The sequence below is a fragment of the Drosophila tropicalis genome, unplaced genomic scaffold, assembly GCF_018151085.1.
Source record: "Drosophila tropicalis isolate 14030-0801.00 unplaced genomic scaffold, ASM1815108v1 contig_443, whole genome shotgun sequence".
NCBI lineage: Eukaryota > Metazoa > Arthropoda > Insecta > Diptera > Drosophilidae > Drosophila > Drosophila tropicalis.
In genome coordinates this window covers 2,822,661-2,845,842 of record NW_027172907.1, presented here as the reverse complement: position 1 = coordinate 2,845,842, position 23,182 = coordinate 2,822,661, and the positions used below count along the sequence as shown (strand labels likewise).

General features: G+C 37.3%; 1 protein-coding gene across 1 annotated transcript in view; it reads right to left on the bottom strand.

Moving 5' to 3' along the window:
- The window catches only part of LOC137573784 (LON peptidase N-terminal domain and RING finger protein 1), a 33,515-nt gene extending 10,622 nt beyond the window's left edge, over window positions 1-22,893 (bottom strand). The window contains 2 exon segments of the mRNA XM_068285816.1: window positions 11,732-13,615; window positions 21,917-22,893. Coding sequence (XP_068141917.1) covers window positions 11,732-13,232 — 1,501 coding nt within the window. The 5' untranslated portion in view covers window positions 13,233-13,615; window positions 21,917-22,893.
- Between the last annotated feature and the right edge of the window lie 289 nt (window positions 22,894-23,182).

Genomic DNA, 23,182 nt, shown 5'->3' with positions numbered 1-23,182 from the left:
CACTTTCCATAATTGGCTTAGTTTGTTATACTTTAAGTTAACTGCATTGATTAACTGTTCTGTGTGATTTTTAATCAATTTGTAGTAAATTTCTAAACTCTAGTCTTATGTTTGCTCCCAATGACGTCATGTGTCGAAAAGAAATATGGAAATGGAAGTGGGTGTTCGGCAGTCGTGTTAAATGTCACTCGTACAACAGCAACACAAACAACAAATTTGCAAACATTCTTGTTGTTTGTTTGTTGTTTTTTTTTTTTTTTTTTGGTTTGGTTTTGGTTGGCCAAAAATCAACGGACTGTAAAGATTTTCTTCTGGGAAATTTTCGTTATGCGTTGTCGCACACACACACACACACACACAGCAACACCAAGATGAGTTTTTCCTGCTGCTGCTGATGCTGCTGGAACAAATGTCAGAGAGGTTCAAGGACAGAAAGTGTAACACACCGAAAAAGACAGCCAAAGAGATTCAAAGATGAGAAGAGATGATGATGGCCAGCAAAATCTCATGAAGCTTGAAGAGATGCTTCTTTTCTCATTAATTTATGTGTGTGTGTGTGTGTGTGCAGCAATTGTGGTTCAGGTTATTGAACCCAACAAAAAGTTAATTTGTTTACTACTTAATACTAGAGATTCTACATTTTCGACAATTTGCGACGTAGTTTTTTTGCGTTTTTAGCTTTCTTGGTCACAACACACACACACACACACACACACAACACACACACAGAATGCGTCATTTTGTTCCCTTTTTTGTTTTCGTTTTTAGCTTATCTCTCTGTCTCTCTCATTGAATTAAATTTGTTACTTATTTCGAGGGGGGGTCGTTTGGTGGTTTGGTGGTTTTGGTGGTTTCGTTGAAGGCTCTTTTCGCTCAATTTGCTTCTATATGGCATGATTATTGTTATTGTTTTCCCCCCTTTCAAGGTGAAGTAAGCTACAAATCAAAACAGAAACGAAAACAAACACACAAACTTCATTATGCGAGGTTTACTCAGTTCGTCAGAAGTCCTTGTCCTGTCATTGTAGCAACTTTTGGGGCATACCTCGCCAAAGCTATGCTTATTCACCTCTGTCATTGCCTTTGCTTATTTCTCCTCCACACTCTCACACCGATATCGTGTATATATATCTCGTGTATGAACATTATGCTCATCCAAGCTTAACCTTCAAGCAAATGCATATCAAATTTTATAGCGCACATTTTACATTTCACAAAATCCCAAAATTTTCAATTCAAAACAACAATGAAATGTGTTGTTTATTTTTTCTGTGGTTCCTTTTTGTTTTATAAAAATCTTGTTTGTTTTTGGCTGTTTTTAATGCCAAATGCAAGTGTAGCCGAAAGTAAATTTTAATGAACCAAAAAACATAACAAATAAAGAAAAGGCAACCCAAAAAATCAACAACAAAACAACAAAAAAAAAAAAAAAAAACATTCCATAAAGCGCTTGAATGAACAACTCTCTGGCTGAATTCAAGTCATGGCGATGATGCCTCGTTGACTCGTTGCCTCAAGGTCAACCAGAAAGAGGGAGACAGAGACCCAAACCCCGCCTCAATCCAAGGAGATCTCTCAGAGTGTGAAGGTTGCCCTGTGTCTGTGTGTGGGAGGGGGGTTGGTTGGAGTAAGTGAAGCAGCAGACAGAGGGCAACCAAGTGCGGAAGTTTTTATCCACATTATGTGGGGCGTAAGAAGTTTCTTTTCCCTTTTTTTCTTTCTTCCTTTTTTCGTTTCTCGTTCTGCTCTTTATTTTATTTTATGGTCATTGTTATTATGGTTTGTTGCTATTGCCTTGTAGTTGTAGTTACTTGTCCATTGTTGGTTGTTAAGTCGACCAGCTTTTGTGCATTCAGAGGGCAAAGAAGAAAGGAAATTCGCCGACATAATATCAGAGGCGTTTGGTGGTTTAGAGTGGGGGAGTGGAGGACATAATTCCCATGACACTCTAGACTCTCCCATGGGGCATATGCAACCATTTAGTAGTATTGATTTGACAAACATTTTATTTGGACTAGGCCCCAACTGCGTTAGGGTATTTCATATCTAGAGAATTCCTATCCGATTTTGTGTGTGTTGTTTGTCGAAGGTTATGCCTAAAGTACAGATAATTGGTAGACACTTTGAGACCGACCGACCAACCGACCACCACCACCGCCCCCCTTACCCGTCCCTGTTGTCTACCTCTGATTTGCCGCCTCCTCCTTCTGCCTGCCTGCCTGCCTGCCATGACCTAAATAACTTAAACCAATCGCCTGCCTCATTACATGTTTTGACCATATGTTGCCCCTATAAAAGAAAAAAAAAACGGAAGATGTGTTGCTCATGGTGTTGTTGTTGTTGTTTGTGCCTCGTTTGTTGGGCCATATGTTTCATGTTGACATTTGATAAATGTTCTCGGACTCACTCACACGCAGGCAGCATAGAGACAAGCCAGATATAAACTATAGATACTTCCGCTATTCTAAACGCGTGTTATTCAACGCGCAGTTAATTGATTTCTCAGACACCACCGCCCTCCCCACCCCACTCCAAGCCCTCTCACCCACCCTCTAAGAACCGAAACCTGAAACCAAAATCAACGAGCATGTTGATGATGTGCTACATGACAGCCAATAATCCACTTAAAAATCATTACAAAATGAACCCCAACATCAGGAAAACAAGGGAGAGGTGGGGGTGGCAATAGTGGGTGGCAAAAGGGTGAAAGGGTTCGCGGATGCCTTTTTCTTTCTTTTTCATCTATTTTTAACGAAAACCAAAAAAAATGAACTATTTTTGGCGCCTCATTACATAAGTGACGGGCCATTTTTAGGTGTAAAAACAGCCCCTAAAAACTGTTTGTGAGTTGCGGGGGGGGTGGGGGAGGGGAGATCACAGTAACTGACATCGAAACCGGCTTTTTATGCAAAGCTGTCAAAAGTTAAGCAAAGCCAGAGACCAGAGAGAGAGAGAGAGGATGATGATGGGGATATTGCGTGAGCCTCTGAAGCTTGTGCAACATAATCAAAGAGAGAGAGAAAGAGAGATGAAAAAAAGTAACCCCACTGAGCCCCCCACTCCCACACACACACACACACACACAACAAATAGTAACCTACTAAGCAAGAGAAAGAAAGAAGCCCAAAAGCAACAGTTTTTTAAGAGTGTGCCACAATGCCAGAGAGATTGTGTGAGAGTGAGAGTAAAGAGAGCATAGGAGAGAGAGAGTGTGAGGTGACGCGCAAGCTTGGCTTGTGTCAAAATTTTGACAGCAGCTGCTTTTAGACCTGTCTTTTTCCCCCTCTCTCTCACACACTGACGACGGGACTAACTACTCACCCACTGTATTAGCCCTCTCTCTCTCTCTCTCTTGTCAGTGTCTCTCTCTCTCTCTCTGTCTCCTTCTCTTTCTTGCGCTTCGTTGGCCATCTGCGAAAGCCAAAAGTATGTCAAAGTCAAATAATGCTGCCAACGTTAACAGCGATGCCAGCGTCAACGTCAACGTTGCAGCAGCATTACTAAACATTGTTGTTGGCGTCATTTTTTATTATGTTTGTTTGGTAAGTGGAGCTCCGTTTTTTTTTTTTTTTTTTTTTGGTTACATAAGGCCACCAGCCAACTGTTGGTTACGTTAAGCTCTCCAAGCCCAAAAGACCAAGTTGAGGCTGCTGCTTGTCTGATGTTTGTCGTGGCCGCCGCCGCCGCCGTTGTTGCTGCCACCTCCACCGCGTCTTAACCTTTTGTCTTTTTCACGCTTCCCTTCGCTTAGCCCACCACCCCTTCCCCCGCTCATCTACATCATCATCTGCATTGCTGCTCATTTGTTTGTTGCCAATTTCAACGCTTTTGACTTGAGTTTTTTGGAGATTTTCTTCTGTTTTTTTGAAATTAAATCGTGATTTGTAAATGCGCTCAATTTTTCGTCTCGGTTTTTTTTTTTTTTTTTTTTTTTGGAGGGGCAGATTTTGCAATTTTGTAATAAGTTTGCTTGCCTGTCGATTAAATAATCAACTTGGCTTTGTTTAGGTTTTTCTGCTTCTGCCTCGTTTTTTGAAAGTTAAAGTTACTTAAGATGAGTTAATTGGCAAACTGTTTAAGGGATTGTTATCTCATTTAACAAATTAGCCCTTATGTTGCGCCATTTGAACCACTAAAGGGGAAAAATTTGTTAATTAGCCTAATGCGATGACAATATGATGAGCCTACTAACCATCATCTTTCATTTCCAGTCGAGTGAATGGATGGAAATTGCTTGCCACAGGAAAGGAAACAGGACGAAACCCAACCACAACCGAACGAAACCACAAAGAAACCACCGCAGAAGTAACAGAAGGAAGAGTATACCGAATGTCTTTATGTTTTTCTAGTCCATTTGGTCAATGAAAACATCTTAAATCACTTAAATCTCTTGGCTGAACAAACAAATAAGAAAATTCAAAATCTTTAAATGTTTTTCTTTGACAATCAAATACATTTTTTAGTTAAACAAACTCTAACATTTGGCAAATATCGACTAAATATTCAAGTTGGGAATATAATTTATATTAACAAAAACAAAAAGCGAAACAAATGTAACTTACACCTGTTTGAGTTGGAACAAATGAGCCACAAAGCATGACAAATTGTGCTGCTGCTGCTTGTCTTACATTTTAAGGTCTAACTTTAGTTTTAGTGTTTCAACTTCAAGGAAAGTAAGGATAACAAAAAATGAACTTTAATGTCCTGCTGCTCTTTGCCATGGTATACAGAGGAAGGGAAGAAGGAAAAGTTCGAGAACTCTCATCTGCACCTTTCAATGTTAATTAAAATCCTTTTTACCTCCTTGACACACACACACACAGATGAAGGACTCTCTTTCGCTCTCTCTGCCCCTTTTCGTTTTGCACTTTAATTATGTGTCCTGATGAACTTTTCATGTTTGGTTAAACTTTTCAATTTTCATTTACTGCCATCAATTAGCGGACCACTTAACCGACTATCCATGGGAATAGAGAGGGGGAGAGAGTAAAGGGCGAGGGCAAAGTTTTGTATTTGAGGGAGAGGTGCCACACCCACATATCTTGAACTTTACCACAATGATCTTTTGCTTAGACCCCTCCCCCTACCCTTCCCTCCCCACACCTAAAGGTGAAAATGTCATAACTAGATATATAGTATTTATATATATATATATACATTTATCAGATGAAATCATCTAATCCTATTCAACAATAACAAAAAACAACAACAACAACAAAAACCTCGTGGCTAACTCGTGTCTCTCCTATTATTACTCAATAGAGTTAACAAATGATTTTGTTGCATTGCAATTGCAGGCGATAAAGCGAAACACGAGCGACAACAACAACAACAACAAGAGAGCAGCAGCAGCAGCAGCGGCGGCAACTTTGCTTACGTTCTATGACATAACTGTAATTCAAACGCGGCCATGTAAGAGAGATTGGAATATAGGCAGAGGGAGAGGGCAAAGGAGAGAGCCAGAAGTAAGCAAGCGAGCGAGCGAGTACCCGCCAGTTGCCAGTTACAAGAGAGTCAACCAGCAATCGCACGTCACAGACTGCTCTATCGCCGAGTGCACGGGGGGGCTAGTGTGGAGAGTGAGAGAGCTTGTTTGTATAAGTGAGCGGGACTTACTTTTGATTTTTTGTTTTTTTTTTTTTTTTTTTGCTGCTGCTGCTGGCAATTGAGTAATCTCCCACTCTATTCCATGTCTCTCTGTGTGTGTGTGTGTGTGTGTGTGTTTGTGTGTTTTACAAATGTTGAAAGTGAATTTTTGAATTGCAATTTCCAGAGTTTACAATAGAATATTACTTAATAGGCAATAGGTTACAACAACAACAACAACTGGAATCTGACAAGCTGTTTTTATGACTCACGTTTCCTCACACACACACACACACATAGTCAAAACTATATACATACATATGTATGTATGTCGATACACTCTGTGAGCAAGGGAGATAGATAGATATAGCGTTGGCTGTGCTGCTGGTTAGCCTGTTACAAATTATGCAACTACAACAACAACAACAACAAACATCAACTGACAACAGTTAAGTAGGAACACCCGCACACACCCGCACCCGCACACACACATAATGTTTTTATTGTTTTTGTCTTTTGTTTTTTTGCATTTGCATTTGTTGCCTTCTCGGACTGAAATCAGCCTGGGCGGTCGTCGGTCTTTTGGGCCATGTCAAGCCAAACCTAATTAAGTTACCAAGCAAATTGTCTCAGTGTATTTGCTTTTCTTTCGGCATAATTGGGTAGACCACCCCCCCCCCCCACACACACACACACACACACACACACACACACACCATCGTGGTGATTGTCCCACCAGTTGAGCCAAATTTTGATTATTACATCATTTTGCTTGGCTTGACAGAATTTCGCCTCTCTCTCTCTCTCTCTCTCTCTTTGAAGGTGGTGTAGGATATTTTTTGCTTACTTAATAATTTTTCTTAGTGACAAATGGGGTCATTATTGTTGTGTGTGTGTGTGTGTGTGAATCTCATTAATTGCTTTGTGGTAGCAAAATAATTAATTAACTGAGTTAGAGAAAGAGTTAAGTAAGCGGAAACTAAAACCTAAAAGACCAGAAAAAATGCGTTCAAAATGAGGTGACCCAAAAGGTGACTTTGGCTAATAAGCAAGTATTAGGTTAAAACGTTGTTAGTTATTTCCCAGAAGCAATTTCAATTGGCTAAAAAACTCTCTGCAACATCAAAGGGTCACAGGTCAATAGAATTTCTGTCAATTTGACCAACTTCTTCTTCTCTGATTGAAATCGCCAACTTGTCAAAGTCACTTCAAAGCGAAACAAGTAAGAGAGAGAGAGGACACGCCCAAAAAGCCAAAGGAGAAGGCAGAAAGGACTCACATAGAAAGAGACTGATTGATTTGGCCAACAATCTTTATTGAAAGTTAAAAGTCTTTTGCTTCACCTATAACTAACCCCTCTGTCTACACCTTTTTCCTGCTCCTCATCCTCCTCTCCCTCCTTCTCTTCCACCTGGTAGGCACATTTCGATTGATTTTGTTTACATTTGATTTGTTGTTGTTTTACATGAATATTTGAGTAGCGTAAATCTAGTAGACAGCAGTCAGTAGACACACACACACACACACACACACACACACACACATACATGCAATTCCTTGAGTTTCTCTAGAAACTGTGTAAAATTCTTGTTTGATTTTGGGTTTTTTTTTTTCTTCTGTTTTTTGTTTTTGTTGCCATTGTAACACAAAAATGTGCGATGGCATTTGAGAAATGTGCGCCCAAAGACACTTTGAGTATTTCGCATGCAAGCGGAAAAAAAAAAAAAAAGAAGCAGGCCAAAGGCATGCCAAAATGAATGTATGTACGTATAGAGAATGAAAAGGAAAAGTATCTGAAAGATACATACATTGTGCCATCATTACGGGGAATGCCGCGTATGCAACGCAAATGGTGGCGTCAAATCCCCTCGAAAGATACACACACACACACACTCAATGAATAAATGAAATAAATCAAAAATGAAAGCAAGAAATTAACACATTATTATATTATATAGCCAACCCAGAAAATTTGACAGGCAACTGACTTTTTGTGTTGCCATTCAAGGCCAACTGAAGCCAGGCCAGACCTGGCCAGGTTTTTTTTTTTTGGTGGTCATTAAACTCTGAGTAACAGAGTTCCACTTGGGTGGCAGAGAGAGAGAGGGCGAGAGAGAGGGAGTGGGCTTTTGATGAGAATTCATTCCTTTGTTCACTTTCACAAGAACAACAACAACAACTGCGCAATAAATTTCGCCTGCACTTTGAGTAATCAACCAACACAAACAAAACAGATCCAAAAATCCAAAAAGAAAAAAGAGGGAAAGAAGACGTCAGTTCAGTATCTTCTACCACAAAATGAAACAAAAAATGAAATGCGGTTGTTATTTTTCTCTCTTTTTTGTTGTATTCTGTATTTTTGGCTAATTTAAAAACAAAACAGGTAAAAAATAGGTAGCTAAAATACAGGTGAAAAGACTAAACAGATTGTCTATGCACAACCCACACATACACAAAGGTAAAAGTCTCTCTTCTCTGATAGCCCTACGTAAGTTTATCAGATGTTTTGAATGAACTGAAACCGAAACTGAAAACTGAAAAGGGGCGGACGGACGCAACTGACGCGATAAGTGTCACGTCTTATTCACATGTCTGGATATATATGAGGAGAAAGGTTCTATTAGTATATATGTACATAGAGAGTCCATATCATATCAGTCATGTCAAGTGTGTGTGTGGGTTTGTGGGTTAGTGTTGATTAGATGTATCGGTATGAGGTGTTGCTTTTTCCTTGGCCAAGCTAATAGAGTTCAAGGTACCGCTGCCATTGAGTGAATGAATTGGGCCAAAAATGAAGAGGCCTAGACCCATTACCCATTTTACCTTCTTAGTCATAGATGGCAATGTTTACGAGCCCATTAAACGTTGTTGTTGTTGTTGCTGTTGTTGCTATCAGCACAGCTAATAAGCATAAACTGTTATACAATCGAATCGGTGTATGCCAGTAATTTCATGGCGTAAATTTCTTCAACTGTTATACACCAGCTGATAAACAGAAACTTCCATAAACAAGCTGTCATACTGAAGCTGTTATATAAGCTGTACGGCAGACAAAACTGTTATACACCAGCTGATAAACAGAAACTCCTATATACAAGCCGTCATACTGAAGCTGTTATATAAGCTGTACGGCAGGCGAAACTGTTATACACCAGCTGATAAACAGAAACTCCTATATACAAGCCGTCATACTGAAGCTGTTATATAAGCTGTACGGCAGACGAAACTGTTATTCACCAGCTGATCAACAGAAACTCCTATATACAAGCTGTCATACTGAAGCTGTTATATGTATAAGCTGTACGCCAGACATAACTGTTATACACACCGCGCTGTCATTCGGCATACACAAACCGTTTTATACGAGCTAAATTGAAGCTGTAATACACAAACTGTTATACACCAGCTGATAAACAGAAACTCCCATATATAAGTTGTCATACTGAAGCTGTTATATAAGCTGTACGCCAGACAAAACTGTTATATACCAGCTACTAAATTGAAGCTGTAATACACAATACATAATCTGTTATACACCAGCTGTTATATATATTAGAAGCTATTATACATATGTACATGTCAGCTTGTTCACAAAATGTCATACACAAACTGTTATATAGAAGCCATTAGGTATGCAAACTGTTATACTACACAGCTGATTGGGGTTATGGAATCTGTTTTTGTATTTCATAGCAAATAAATACATAATCAATAGATAATTGACATTCAATAAAGTGAATTACACGGAACGCTGCGAAAAGCCGACCACGGGGAGCGCGGAATGTGGGTGGGGTAAGGAGGAAGAACGTTGTGGTTATGGCCAAAGTGTTGGTATTTTTATTTCGGTTGCCTGACTGTTGTGCCTGCCTTTTGATTAACTAAATTTACCAGAAATTACAATTTATTAGGCAAACAATGTGCTGCCACACACAAACAGCAGAACGAACGAACGAACGAACCAGGCTAATAACAACAACAAGAACAACAACAATCATTTCCATTTCCTTTTAACTAATTCCACGAAATGCCCCATATAAAAATCACAACTAAGTATATATATATTATTTTGTATACTTGAGGCAGGGAAATCCTAAGAAGGCCACGTGGCAGTCAAATAAAAAATAATTGCATGCTGCGTGCTAACATTCTTTTAGCCATTTAATGCATATTTGCCCTCTCTCTCTCTCTCTCTAGTAAGAGGAGGGTTTTGACCACACACACACACACATGTATAAATTACAATTTAGTTCTCGTGTTTGCATGACATGAGGACATTTTGAAATGCCAGCACAGAGATCGAGATGGAAATGATGATGATGATGGTGATGATGATGATGAAAAGAGAGGTTAGAGAAATAAATTGTGTGTAAATATTTAGGCCAAGGAGTTTCATTTAACAGCTCTTTTAACTTTTGGTCTTTATTAACTAACATCACATTAACTATTCTCCCTTTCTCCCTCTCTCTCTTTGTGTGTGTGTGTGTGTGTGTGTGTGTTGATTCATTTAATTGCCTTAGTTAAATATTTTATTAGCTAGCCATGACTCAACAAAAATTCTCTTATCAATTTGTGGTAAAATATTTACTTGAAAATCTTATACTTTTAGCATTTCTCATTTAACAAACAAAAATTGACTTTTGCATTTTGCTTTTGCTTTTACTTTTAGTTTCTTGCTTTTTTTTTTTTTTGGTTCTTTTCTTTTCTTTTATCAGCTAAACAAAAAGTCAATAACTGATTGTGGCCAAAGAAAAACAAACCGAAAAATAAAAAAAAATGCTGAACAAATCAAATCAAATGAAAACAATTCTTATAAATAGCAACCAACTAAGGCGGGGGCGGGGTCGGGGTATGGAGGAAATCTTACGTGTGTGATTACGTGTGAATTGGAACGTTCTCTCATATGATGGCTTAAGTAAGCAACTGAATCAGCATTAGTATAATATTGGACATTCTCTCTAATAGGTATTAATATATGTATAGAATGGAGATAAATGTGTGTCCATAGACACACACACACACACACACACACATGCACACACACATCATCATCATCTTCATCTTATCTAGGACTAAAAACAACAAAAGAAAATACATTTTTCATTCAATTATTAACCATTTGCCCTGACTTTTTCTTCAATTTTCCATTTCCACCCAATTCTGTCCATCAATTTTTGAAACTATTTGTGTGTGTGTGTCTGTTCTTTGTTCTTGAATTTTTGAACGTTTCAAGTGTCTATCCGAAAAAAAAAAAAAACATTTTGTTTGATGGATTTCTAAGTGCGTAAATTGCGGTGATTTTTTTTTCATAGTTTTCATTCTTTCTTTTTAAACGGAACGAAAGGAAAAAAAAACTATTCTGTTGCTTCTTGGAAAATGATTAATTAGCTGCCTGATGAGGGGAAAATCCTCTTGAGCTTTTTGGCTGACTGACTCAGCCGACTGACTGACTATGAGTGTCTTTGGTGAGTGTGAATGAGAATGAATTTAGTTTTTTAGCGCGTGGCCCTTTCACAAATAGAATTGGGCAAATAAATTTATATTCATTTTTGTCAAGGTTTTGAGTTTGAGTTTGTTTCGTCGTCTAAAAATATTTGGAAATAATCAAGTCCACAAAATAAACACAATTACAGTCAACTAATCAAAAGTTGAGAAACAAAGAAACAATCAAGAGGGAGAAACCCACCCCCCACACACACACACACACACACGCAGAGTAAGTTAGCAAGAGCATAAATTACGCATACGCCGCATGGGCTTTCAAAAAGTTAAAGGAGCAAACCAAAAATTGGGAGGAAAAGAACAAAACTTGTTGCTCAAAATGCTTGACGTCAGCAAAATAATAGTAGACAATGATAACACAACAAAGCAGCAACAACTACCACTTTGATGGGGCTTGCCATTTGGGCCCTGCCCTTTTTATTGATTTTTCAAAACCATTAGGTTAGAACTTTGTGTGTGTGTGTGTGAGTGGAAGGAAGGGCCATTCGGGGATCTTGAAATTTCATAAAAAAAAAGAGAAAAGAGAAAAACTTGTCTAAAGCCAAGTTCAACAAGTTGGTCTCTCCCTTTGATGTTTGGGGGGGGGATGATGATGATAAAGCAATATTTGGAAAATTCGTATAAAGTAGATTTGACTTGGACTCACCTTTCTCGAGGCTGGCATTACAGAATTTGAGGGCATCGTCGAGCCGATTCACGTGCATGCAGCTGGTGGCCTTTTCGCAAATTTTCCTGGCCTGCAATTCCTGGCCCCACCATTTCTCAGTCAAGTTTCGTACAAGGACATCGGGCATGAATTTCATAGACGATGCCGAGGAACCCGCCGCACTGACATTAACGCCCACACCCACACCCAAACCACCAGCAACTGCACCTTGGCCGGCCATGGCTATGCCCAAGGGACGACCATAGCCATTGGCAGCTGCCAATGCCGCTGCTGTCGATGTGGAAGCCATTGTCGTTGTTGCTGTCGCCGTGGTGGATGCCACCGTTGTTGTCGTCACTGTGGTCGGCGATGGCGACGGCAATGGACGCTGATGATGTAGCACATAGCTGGGAAAGAATTGTGACGTTGCCGCTGCCGCTCCGCCTGAACTTAGGCCCGCAAAGAAACGCGTTGCTGTCCCTCCACTCGAAGTCGTGGTCGTTGTTGTGCCCGCCGCAGCAACTGCAGTGCCCGCCATTATGCTGGCATTTCCCGGAAATTTCACTTGACAAATGTTGCATTGCGTTATCGTTTCGCAGCATTGGCGGCAAAATGTATGGCCACAATTGGTTGTCACCGGACACCGTAATATATCCCTGCACAATGGACACATCAATGGATCATAATCCTCCGACATTATGGGACTGGGCACACTCAAGAGTTGTTCTCGCGTGGGTGCATAGAGATCCCTTAATTGCGGTGCCGAATCGTCATCGATTCCTCCATTATCCATCGATAGATCTAGACCCAATGTGTGAGCTGTCCAATTGTCGACCATTTGTTGACGTTGCCGCAAATGTTGGTATCGCGAATCCACACTATGTGTGGCAAATGGTGGTGCAGGTTGTTGTTGTTGCTGTTGTGGTGCTAATGGTGGTCCATCTTCGCCCAATTGTCTTATATGTTGGGTCAAACGACTGGTCAATGGTGACAATTTATCCAAGGGCAAAGAACCATCACCATTCTGTCGACTGGCTGCTGCAATCAGTTCATCCAATGCCCTTGGTGAGTAGTTACATAACGTTGATCCCCTTTCAAGCAGATATGTTGCACATTCCATGGCATTTGGACTGCTTCTCTTGCGATTGGCCAAATATGTGGATGGGGCCAATAGATGATGATGATGTTGCAATGTTGAATCCTGCGGTTGATTCTCATTTCGACGGGTCTTCAGGGCCCGTTTATGTTTTGTATGATAGCCGCCCTGAGATAAAGGCATTTTCTTATTTTTTTTCCAATTGAAATTATAATTTGAGTAATAAAAATAATAATTCTCTTGGTTCTTGATTTGTAATTTTTTTTGTATATAATGATAATAATAATGTTGTTGTTGTTGTTGCGGTTGCAATTGTTCTTGCAATTGTTGTTGTTGATTATTATTGTTGTTGTTGTTGTTGTTGTTATTAGCTTTTTGTTGAAATTTTTGTAGTTTTGTAGACATTGCCCCACGTCATTCACAATTGAAATGAACAAAACACTTTTGCACCCTCCCCCCGCCGTAACCAATTACACATAGCAGCAGCTCTCAGTGTATTTAATGATCATTAACTTTGTTTTCTTTTTTTTTTTTTGTTTTATTAACGTTCTTTTTTAGTTATTCGTTTTTGGGCCCTCTTCGGCTGCGGCTGCTGCTGCTTTCTTCGCGTGCGTTTCTTAGGGCTGTTTTAAGTGAACTGATTCGAACAACAAAACAAAACAAAAAATTTTGTATTATTTTTTGTTGTTGTTCTTTTTTTTTTTTTGCCTTTTATTTGATTTGTTTTTGCCTTTTGTGTTGAAGAAGCAGAAGAAGAAGAATGAGGGAGAAGTTTTGACAGCAGGCATCTGTGAAAGAGAAAGAGCAAAGAGAGAGAAAGAGAGTGTGAGAACATTGAATAATAGTCAAATCAAAGAGAGAGAATGAACAATCACGAAGAAAGAAGAGCATATCAAGAGCATAACACACACACACACACACACAGAGCAGAAGAAATCAACTAGAGGGGGATTTTTACGTAACGTTTAGAAGGAACCAAACAGCAACAACACGAAAAACAAAAGCAACAACAAATTATGCCGTTTGGTTTTGATTCTGTTTTATAATTCGCACACACATGCAAAGAGAGAGAGAGAGAGAGAGGAGACAAGAGCGCAATGTGCTCAAGCAAAAGAGAGACGCTTAGTTCTCTCTCTCTCTCTGATTGGATTTTATTACTGGCATCAAAAAAACACAAACAACAACAAGAACAAAAAAATATTCTACTTGGTATTACTTAATCAAATCTATGGAGAAAACATGTCATATTCTTCCAGTCATCAGATTTCGCAAGAAAAATACAAAAAAATTAGCTAAAACTTTCATCGCTTTTCAATCTCTGAAATTGTTCTCTTCCTCTTCTTGCCGCCTAGGGAAAAGGTCAATGCACTTTAGACTTGAGTTTAATTGTAAATTGACTTTAAATGTTGCTTTTTATTTCTTAGACAAAATCCCACAAATTTGAAGTAAAAATTTGATTAGATAATAAGAATATATAAATTTATGTATGTACATATGTATATAATTAATATTTAATTCTATCAAATTGTCTAGATGTTACATAATATTATGAAAATTAACACTGACGACGTTGACGTCGACGCTGACGTTGCTGGGCCCCCCAAAAGTAATGAAATCAAAAGCAAAAACAAAAACAAAAAAACACAAATTAAAATCAAAAGCACACAAACGCATCTGTCTCTCTTTCTTGCTATCTCTCGCATTACTCTCTCGGTTTTTTTGTTAGTCTCTTTGGACTCTTTTTTCAATCACCAGCCGGGGACCAAGTAAAGAAGATTGGGTAATAAAACATTTCTTTCGGATACCCTACACAATTTTGGGTATTGACATGTGTGAACATGCATATTGACAGCTTTTGAGATGCCGTTATTTATCTTAGAAATCGTCTAGTTCCGGATTTTAACAATTATTTGGAATATTTGGAAATTATTTTCTCTTTTTTTTTTTTGTTTGTTTTGTTGAAAGAAAGTATAGCAAAATATTAAAGGGTATACAAGTTTTGCGGTAGTTTGGTCACTTTTTACTAGTTTTCTCTCTTTAGCTGTTTGGTGCAACTTGTCACTCTCTCTCACCCTCTCACAGTCTCTCTCTCTCTCTTAAGAACAAATCTTTGCGCACGTTTTTCTGTTTTTGTTGTGTGCTTTTGCTTTTTGCCTTTTGCGTTGACGTCTTTAGTTTTGCGTTTTTGTATCTTAAAGATAAACAATGCCGGCATAACACACACACACACAGTCACACACACACACAACACACGCACGCATATGTTATGTATTTGTAGTTGAATTTGCTTCACTCTTAGTTTTGTTATGTAAACAATTTTGATTTTAGTTTTTTTTTTTTTTTTTTTTTTTTAGCTTGTCGTCCGGCTTTGAGCTCTTTGTTGTTGTTGTTATTGTTTTTTTTTCTCTTCTCATATTTTATTTTTGGTTTATAATTTGTTTACATTTTGTGTTTGCCATAAAAGTGTGCCAAATCCAACCCAACCAAATACAAAAAAAAAAAAAAATTAAAATATATATAGAAAATTGCGTGCAAATGAAATTTATGTAGTTCGTTTCGTTTCTCGTCTGATTATGTTACGCATAAAACATGAACAATTTGTTTTTTTTTTTTCTTTTGTATCCGACTGCCGACTGACCCGCCCCACCCACTTTCCCGCGCCACATTAAGTAATGATGAACATATATTCTTCTCATATAAGTTTGGTAGTTAGCCAAAAACAAAAAGAAATGTGATTTCATTATACTATTTCATTTTGATTTGAGGAGGCCGTCAAAAAAAAACAATCTAGAAACAAAATTGTTTTCAAATCTCTCAAGGAGGAGACCTTAAGACTAGCACACACAACAATTTATTACACAAAATCTAATTGACAATGTTGTTTAAAAGAATTAGGTGAATTAATTCGGAATTTGTCTAGTGGTTCTGATCAGTATATATACAGGATTAGGGTGTCCCTTAAAAAAAAAAATAAAGCCTCGCGACAACAGTAATCATTATTAACTATTTTGTACTTGTTTTTTTATTAACCGAATACTTACTATATACTTATATACCCAACTTTTATGTCAAAATATCATTTGAACTTTAATTACTTTGTTAAATCGCCATTATTATTCGTTATAGGATCGAAATAATAATAAAGTAAATGAGAAATAGAATGAAAACTAAAATAAAGTAAATAAGTCGTCTCGACGACTTGGGTATACCATACACCAGAGAAACAAATATTTCAATTTTCTTAAACAAATGCATTTTCACATGCTTTTTACAAGCACACCTTTGTATCTCGCTCACTCAAGCATACGAGCACCCTGGCGCCACCACCAGCCAACGGCCAACTCTGGCCTTATGAAAAAACTATTTTTTGTCCGATTTTGATAAAATTTGGTATTTTGCGGGATATTAGTATTAAATTTAAGTGTGCCAAATTTGATTGCATAAGGTACAGAAATACCGGAGATAATCGAGTTTTTTCAAGCTAGAATAGTTTTCTCTAGCTAGAATAGTTTTTGAGATAAACGCTTTTTTCAAAATACGGGGGCGAAAAGGGGCGTGGCAAAAATTTAAAATAAACTTGATCACGTTACATACTACACGAGTCTATATACCAAATTTGGTATCTCTAGCTTTTACAGTCTCCGAGATCTAGGTGTTCATACGGACAGACGGACAAGGCTAGATCGACTCGGCTGTTGATCCTGATCAAGAATATATACACTTTATGAGGTCGGAGAAGCTTCCTTCTGCCCGTTACATATATTTTGGCGACTTTAATATACCATTTCACTCTATGAGTGTATCGTTTATTCTTTGGTTTTTGGGTCTCTCAGGTCCTTCTCGATAAAGAAACTCTCTTATCTCAGTAAAAGTAAACTTTCCCGTCTCTTTGATCTGGGCCAAAAAGGTTATTCAGAAGAGACCTTTCTTTTTTTGCCTTTGTCAGTTATAAACCAGTAAACAATAGAAGAGAAAAATTGTTTAATCATTGGTTGGTTTTATAATCAGAGAACCCACTAAAGGTGTTAATGTCCGATAATGGTCGTAAAACTGTTACGTTAATTGTATAACAGCGGCAAATAAACAAAGCATAGACTCTTGAATACCCTATGGAAACTAATCACCTATTGGCCAATTCCCTCAATTATACTGTAAGTTTATAAGGTTTTTATGTTTACTAATTCAAATAGAGAAGAAATGCTGATCATTCATTCAATACATATACTTTATAGGATCCAAACTGTTTGCTATGGATGTGAAATCACTTGAGTCAGCGTATATAGAGAATTATATGCCAATTCCTTTATTATAACACACAACACACTTATTGTATTTAGATAAAGTTCCATTATAGTTTCAATTAGTTACATATTAACTTGCCAATTAAGTTTTGAAGCTTTTGCCAATGATCTAACTGGCATAGCAATTTCCTTGACAGTCGTCGTTATATAGCGGGGTTTTTCAAATATTGCACAACTATAGCCCCTATATGGCATATCTATCTATCTCTACCTTATTGTTATGATCTAAATTTAGACATGAACATCTTATCCAGCAATAATTTAGCTTATCACGAATCTCTCTCGGCATTTTAACCATCTATCTCTTACATGTGTCTGTTTGTCTGTCTGTCTGTCTGCCCCATTCGACCTTCAAATACTTGAGAAACCACTCACAAGAATTCCTTTTTACAATAACTTTCGTCTATTTCACCATCATAATAATAACAGTCAGTCAGTTAGTCAATAAACAAATACTGATATCTATACCTACATATGTATCAATAGATACTCTGTGGTGTGACGCATGTGTGTGTGTAAAGAATGAAATGAAAGTCAGTTGGTTCTGACTCGATTCTAGTCGTGTCTAGCTTCCTTCTTTCCCATTTTGTTATTGTTATTGTCTGATTATATATATTTGCGTAAGTAAAAATTATGTATACGAATTCATATAACTGCACGTGTATCTAAAATGCAATCGTTTCCAGCAGTATTACATAATTTAGCGTTGATAAATGCTGCTAAATGAACTGCAAATATGTGGAGGATATATGACTATATATATATATATATATAGATATGTAGTTTCTCTCTGTGTGTGTGTTTATTTTTTCATATTATGCAATGTCAATCATATTTTCGCGATTGCATTTTATCGCCGCAGTCATCACTGAGGCAGACGACATGGCTGCAACGGCAAAGGCAACGGGCAACAGCGACTACTACCACAATGTCAACAAAATAATACAAAGTTAGTCAACATGGGAATCGACTATATAGTTACCCACTCACAAAATGTGGAGCGTTTTGTGGGAGAGTTTAGAAAACATTATTGAAATAAATGAAGAGGTGAATTTCACTCCGTCAGACTTAATTTTAAGAACAAAAGTGTTTAAAATGTTATAGAACTATTGTAGGATCAGTGTGTGGCAGTATAACAGATGTTAGAAACAATTTGTAGTTATATAACACTGATTGTGGTCGATTCCAGTCTTTTTCAGCACTATTAAAGTTGTATAACAAATGTTAAAGTCAATTACTAGTCTTTAACGTACGTATAACAGTTGTATAACAGAGGTTATAGTTAATTAATGTTAATACGAATTTGAATGGCAAACGTAACATTTAAATTCTAGCCTTTAACGACAGTATAACAGTTGTATAACAGTATTTACAACAGTATAATAGTTGTAATGGTCACACTGTTGTCACTGTTAAAACAGTTGCTTAACAAGAGAGTATAGTTAGTTTGTAGTCTTTTACAGCAGTATAACAGTTGTATAACAGATGTTTTAAATCAGCCAAAGTCCTCCACAGATGATTGGGAGACGAAACCTTAAATAATCTAATCCCAAGCTCTTCTCTGTCTCTAGCCTGTCTGCCTCCTGTCTGCCTGTTGCATCCATTTTGACCACATCAAATATACCCCACACACATACGCATACCTATTACCATATAAGAATTATCTATGCCTCCTCTCTTTACAGGGTATACATTTTGAATGGTATTTTCCTTTGTGTTGTTTTATTACTCAAACTTAAGTCAATTGGCAAAAAAAAGTTCTTTGAAGTGTTTTAATTTTTTTTTTTTTTTTTTTTTTTTTTTATAATCTTACATAATTATCACATAATTTCTCGTATGGAGGAGAAGCATAAAAAATAAATGAATGCGAATGAATTGAATATAAAGAGGAAGAAGAAGAAGGAAAAAGAGAAGTATGTATGTATTTATGTGTAGTATAAATAGAATTTTATGTTTCATGATTTTGATGTTGTTTTTTTTTTGTTGTTGTTATTCGTTCAATTTTTCCATACTCTTGAGATTGCATAATTGGTTGTTCTTATACACACACACACATGTTTGTGTTTGAGTGTGTGTGTGTGTCTTCTGACTAATTGCCCCCTTATAAGCACATTTTATTTTATATAATTTGATCAACCTTCGTTGTGTTGAGTTTTAGTTTCATTGTCGTTGCTTGTGCTTCTTGCCTTGGCTTGACTTTTCCTTGATTGACTCATAACAAACCTTTTTGTTTTTTTTTTTGTTTTTGGGAGTTTTCGTTTACGTTTTTTGCATAACACACACACAAATTGATGACAACTATTGACAAATGTTGGCTATAATGACGTACCCCATATGTATGAGTATGTAAATAGTTGTTAGTTGAAAATGTTTAACAGTTTTTTTCTGTTTAAATTTTGAGGGCCAACCATCAAGCCAAGCAGGCAGGGAACCCACCGACCGTCTAACCGTCCAACCTCCGACCGTCAGACAGGCCAAGTGGGCGCCCTGTTATTGCATGTGTCGCATAATGTGTTGCGTGTCGTAACGGCAACTGAAACAGCGACAGAGACTGAGACTGCGACTGAGACAGAGGCAGAGACGGCGCTGCCTGTGACACGTAAACTGCAATCGTAAGGCGAGAGGAGAGTGTAAAAAGGGTGAAATGGGTGTGTGTGGGGGTGGGGGGGGGACTGCAAGTTGGCTGTTAATTTGCCAAGCGTTTCATTGCATTTGCAATGTTTCTGTTGTTGTTATTATTATTATTGTTGTTTGTTGTTGTTAGAGTCCTAAGCGTCAGCATTCAATTTGAATGCAAAATTGTTAGGCTATTCATTGGACCAAGTCAGAGTCAAAGATAAAGATTGTAAACAGACTTTAGCGTATAACAGTTTAGAATATCTTAGAATCCTTGTAACGAATAATAGTGAATAGTATTTTTCCTAATATCAAAACTATTACAAATTATAACAGTTTAGTAAGTCATATAATCTATTATATAACACCACAACTAACGTATAACTGTTCAGCATCTCCAAAATTACTTAATAGGTATAAGAGATCAGTTAAAGAACAGCAGTACAATCATGTTGATTAAGATGTTATATAACAGTATAACAGTCTAGTATCATTTATATAATAACTGTTATATAACATCTTATATCACGGTATAACAGTTTAATATCATTTTAAGCAGATATTAAACTGTTATACTGTTATATAACATCTTCATCAACAGTTAAAGAATATCAGTACAATCATGTTGAAACACAGTAAGATGTTATAGAACAGTATAACAGTTTAATATCATTTATATAACAGTCATTTTAAACGCATCATTAAAATGTTATACAAAATATTTTTATATAAACTGTTAAATAATGGTATAACAGTTTAATATAATTTATATAGCTGTCTTTTGAAACGGATATTAAACTGTTATGTAACATCTTCATTATTTAATATAAGAGAACGGTTAAAGAATCGCACTACAATCATGTTGAAACACATTAAGATGTATAACAGTGTAAAAACATTCATATAACAGTCATTTTAAACGTATGTATATGAATCAACTTCCCGTTTAAACCGCTTGAAAATGTACATATGCAGACATATCCGTAGAGTAAAAGCGGCAAGACACCTTTCAGACTCGTATGACAGAGTTAAACAATTAATAGATATAGACTAATCGCATTCTAACATTTGTTTTATACAAAAATTGCATAATATTTAGCTGGAATTGAGCCGCTTGACGGGTAGCCAAGCAGTAGCCATCTTATATAATCAATCCATCGAGATAAGCTTGTTATTTAGCTGTGTGTTATAACAGTGTATAACAGTTTCTAAGAGAGTGCAAGTTAGTAATAAAACTGAATCGAACTGTGATTAGAAAATCACAGATTTAACTACAATATGACATTATGCCACACAAAGTTGAAAAATAACACCGAGAAATGATCGCATGAGTCACTGAATAACGGTAAAGAGAAACAAGGGGCAACTAGATTCTACAATCTGCTAGGCATTCACTTATGTACATATGTATATCTCAGATTCTCAAGTCAAATTTGTAGCCTGTTGCTCTTCTGTTCGTGAGGTCATGAGTCCTTTACTTGATTTGCATACATAAATTTATTTCAATTACTTTAGCCTATTATAAATTGGCTAATTTAGCTAACTATTAAATTCAATTCAAATGCAATTTGCATAATTTTTATAACATTTTCATCATTTGAAACTCTTGCACATACTATTTTTGTTTTTCTTTCTTTTTTTTATCAGATAAATGTTTATCAAGTGTTGCCAATTTCAATGAACAGCAAAAACAAAAAATCGCTTAGTAATGCCTTTAAAAATATGGCAACACGTAAGCGAACCCCTCACCCCGCCCCCACAACAAACCATCATCCTCATCATCATCATGTCATACGGCGGCGACGGGCTGCAACGTCGTAGTTTGTTTTCACAACAACAGCAAAATAAAATGAAAAACAGTTTTTCCCTCGAAAAGCAAAAAACACACACACACACAAAAAGAGAACTCAAGAGAGAGCCGCAAGCTAAATGCAATGTGTACGAGAGAGAGAGAGTGAAAAAAGCGTTCATTCACATTGACACACACACACACGCATGCAAAGTCACAGAGAGTCGCATTCACACACAGGCAGCAGCATGTGCTGATGTCGTAACCGTATGCGAGAGTAATTTATCTTAAGAGAGAGAGAGAGAGAGGAGAACGCCAATGACTGGGAGAGCTAAAATATAATATTCTTAAACATTTTGTTTTTACTCTCTTTGAAGACTTACCTGTCGCTGCTACTGATGATTTTTATAGGACCGCGCCTCCTTCGCCTGCTTGTATATCATATATATATATATCTATATATCTTCCTCTATGGCATATAGTAGAGCAAATCTGAACGCACACACAACCCAAAAAACAACAAAAAAACAAAAAAAAAATCAAATTCTTTCCGATTCTTTGTCAAAATTTATGGCCACACGCGTGCAAAAAAAAAAAAGAAAAAGAAAACTAAAAAAAAAAAATGAAATCAAATCAACAACTTCTACATACATATGTGATAAAAATGCGAATTAAAACAACAATTTGTTGCTATATATTTTATTTGCTTCATATACGTGTACACACCCGCGTATGTGTATGTGTGTGTGTGTAGTTGGGCGTGCGCGTAACTTTTTTTGTGGTTTTGTTTGTTGTTGTTATTTGTGTTTTGTAAGAACTTGAACGGCGGCTTTACGTAACCCACAGCACAAAACCCCGATCGCTGGCGAGAGCGGGGGTACAATTGTTGGTAGGGGGGCGTGGGATAAGGGGCGCGGTACGCGCGGTTTTTGATTTTCACAGAATTTCCCCCCTCCAACACAATAAATTAGTTTGCACTTCACTTTTAATAAAAAGATTTCTTAATTCCGAGCAGACGACCCGCGGCTGCGATAATGTTTGCGTGTGTGTGTGTGTGTGAGTGCGTTTATAGGAGGTCAGTCGGGAGAAGATTGCAAAACTTTGACCAAACCGAAAAAAAAAAAAAAATTTAACTGATTACGACAAGCGGCGTTAGCATTGGCTTTTTTTTTTAAATATATTTTCATTTAGTTTTGCTTTCTTTCTTTCTTATTTTGCGTTAAACTTTTGTTTTATTTTATTTGTTTGTTTGTTTCGTTCGTCCGTGCGTGCGCTTTACGCGGGACAACACAACCGCCACAATTCAACTTCTTTTCAAGAGTGCGAAAAAAAGCGCACACACCTGCTCACGTGGAATTCAGAAACAACACAGAGAGCTCGAAGAGAGTTCGCCGTCGATGATGATGATGTTCTCTTAATGGCAAGCCACAGAACCTGCTTGCAACCAGAGCAACAAATGAGCGCCAACATCGAGCCAATGAGGCGAACTTCAAACCAATGAGGCGAACTTCGAACCTATGAGGCGAACCGATGAGCCCAACTGTGCCTTTTTGCTATGTCAGCAAACATTTAGTGTAATTAGAAAATACCCAACAAGCATTTTGATTGATATATTCTAAGCGATTATCGTATGTTGTTTGGGACGTCCA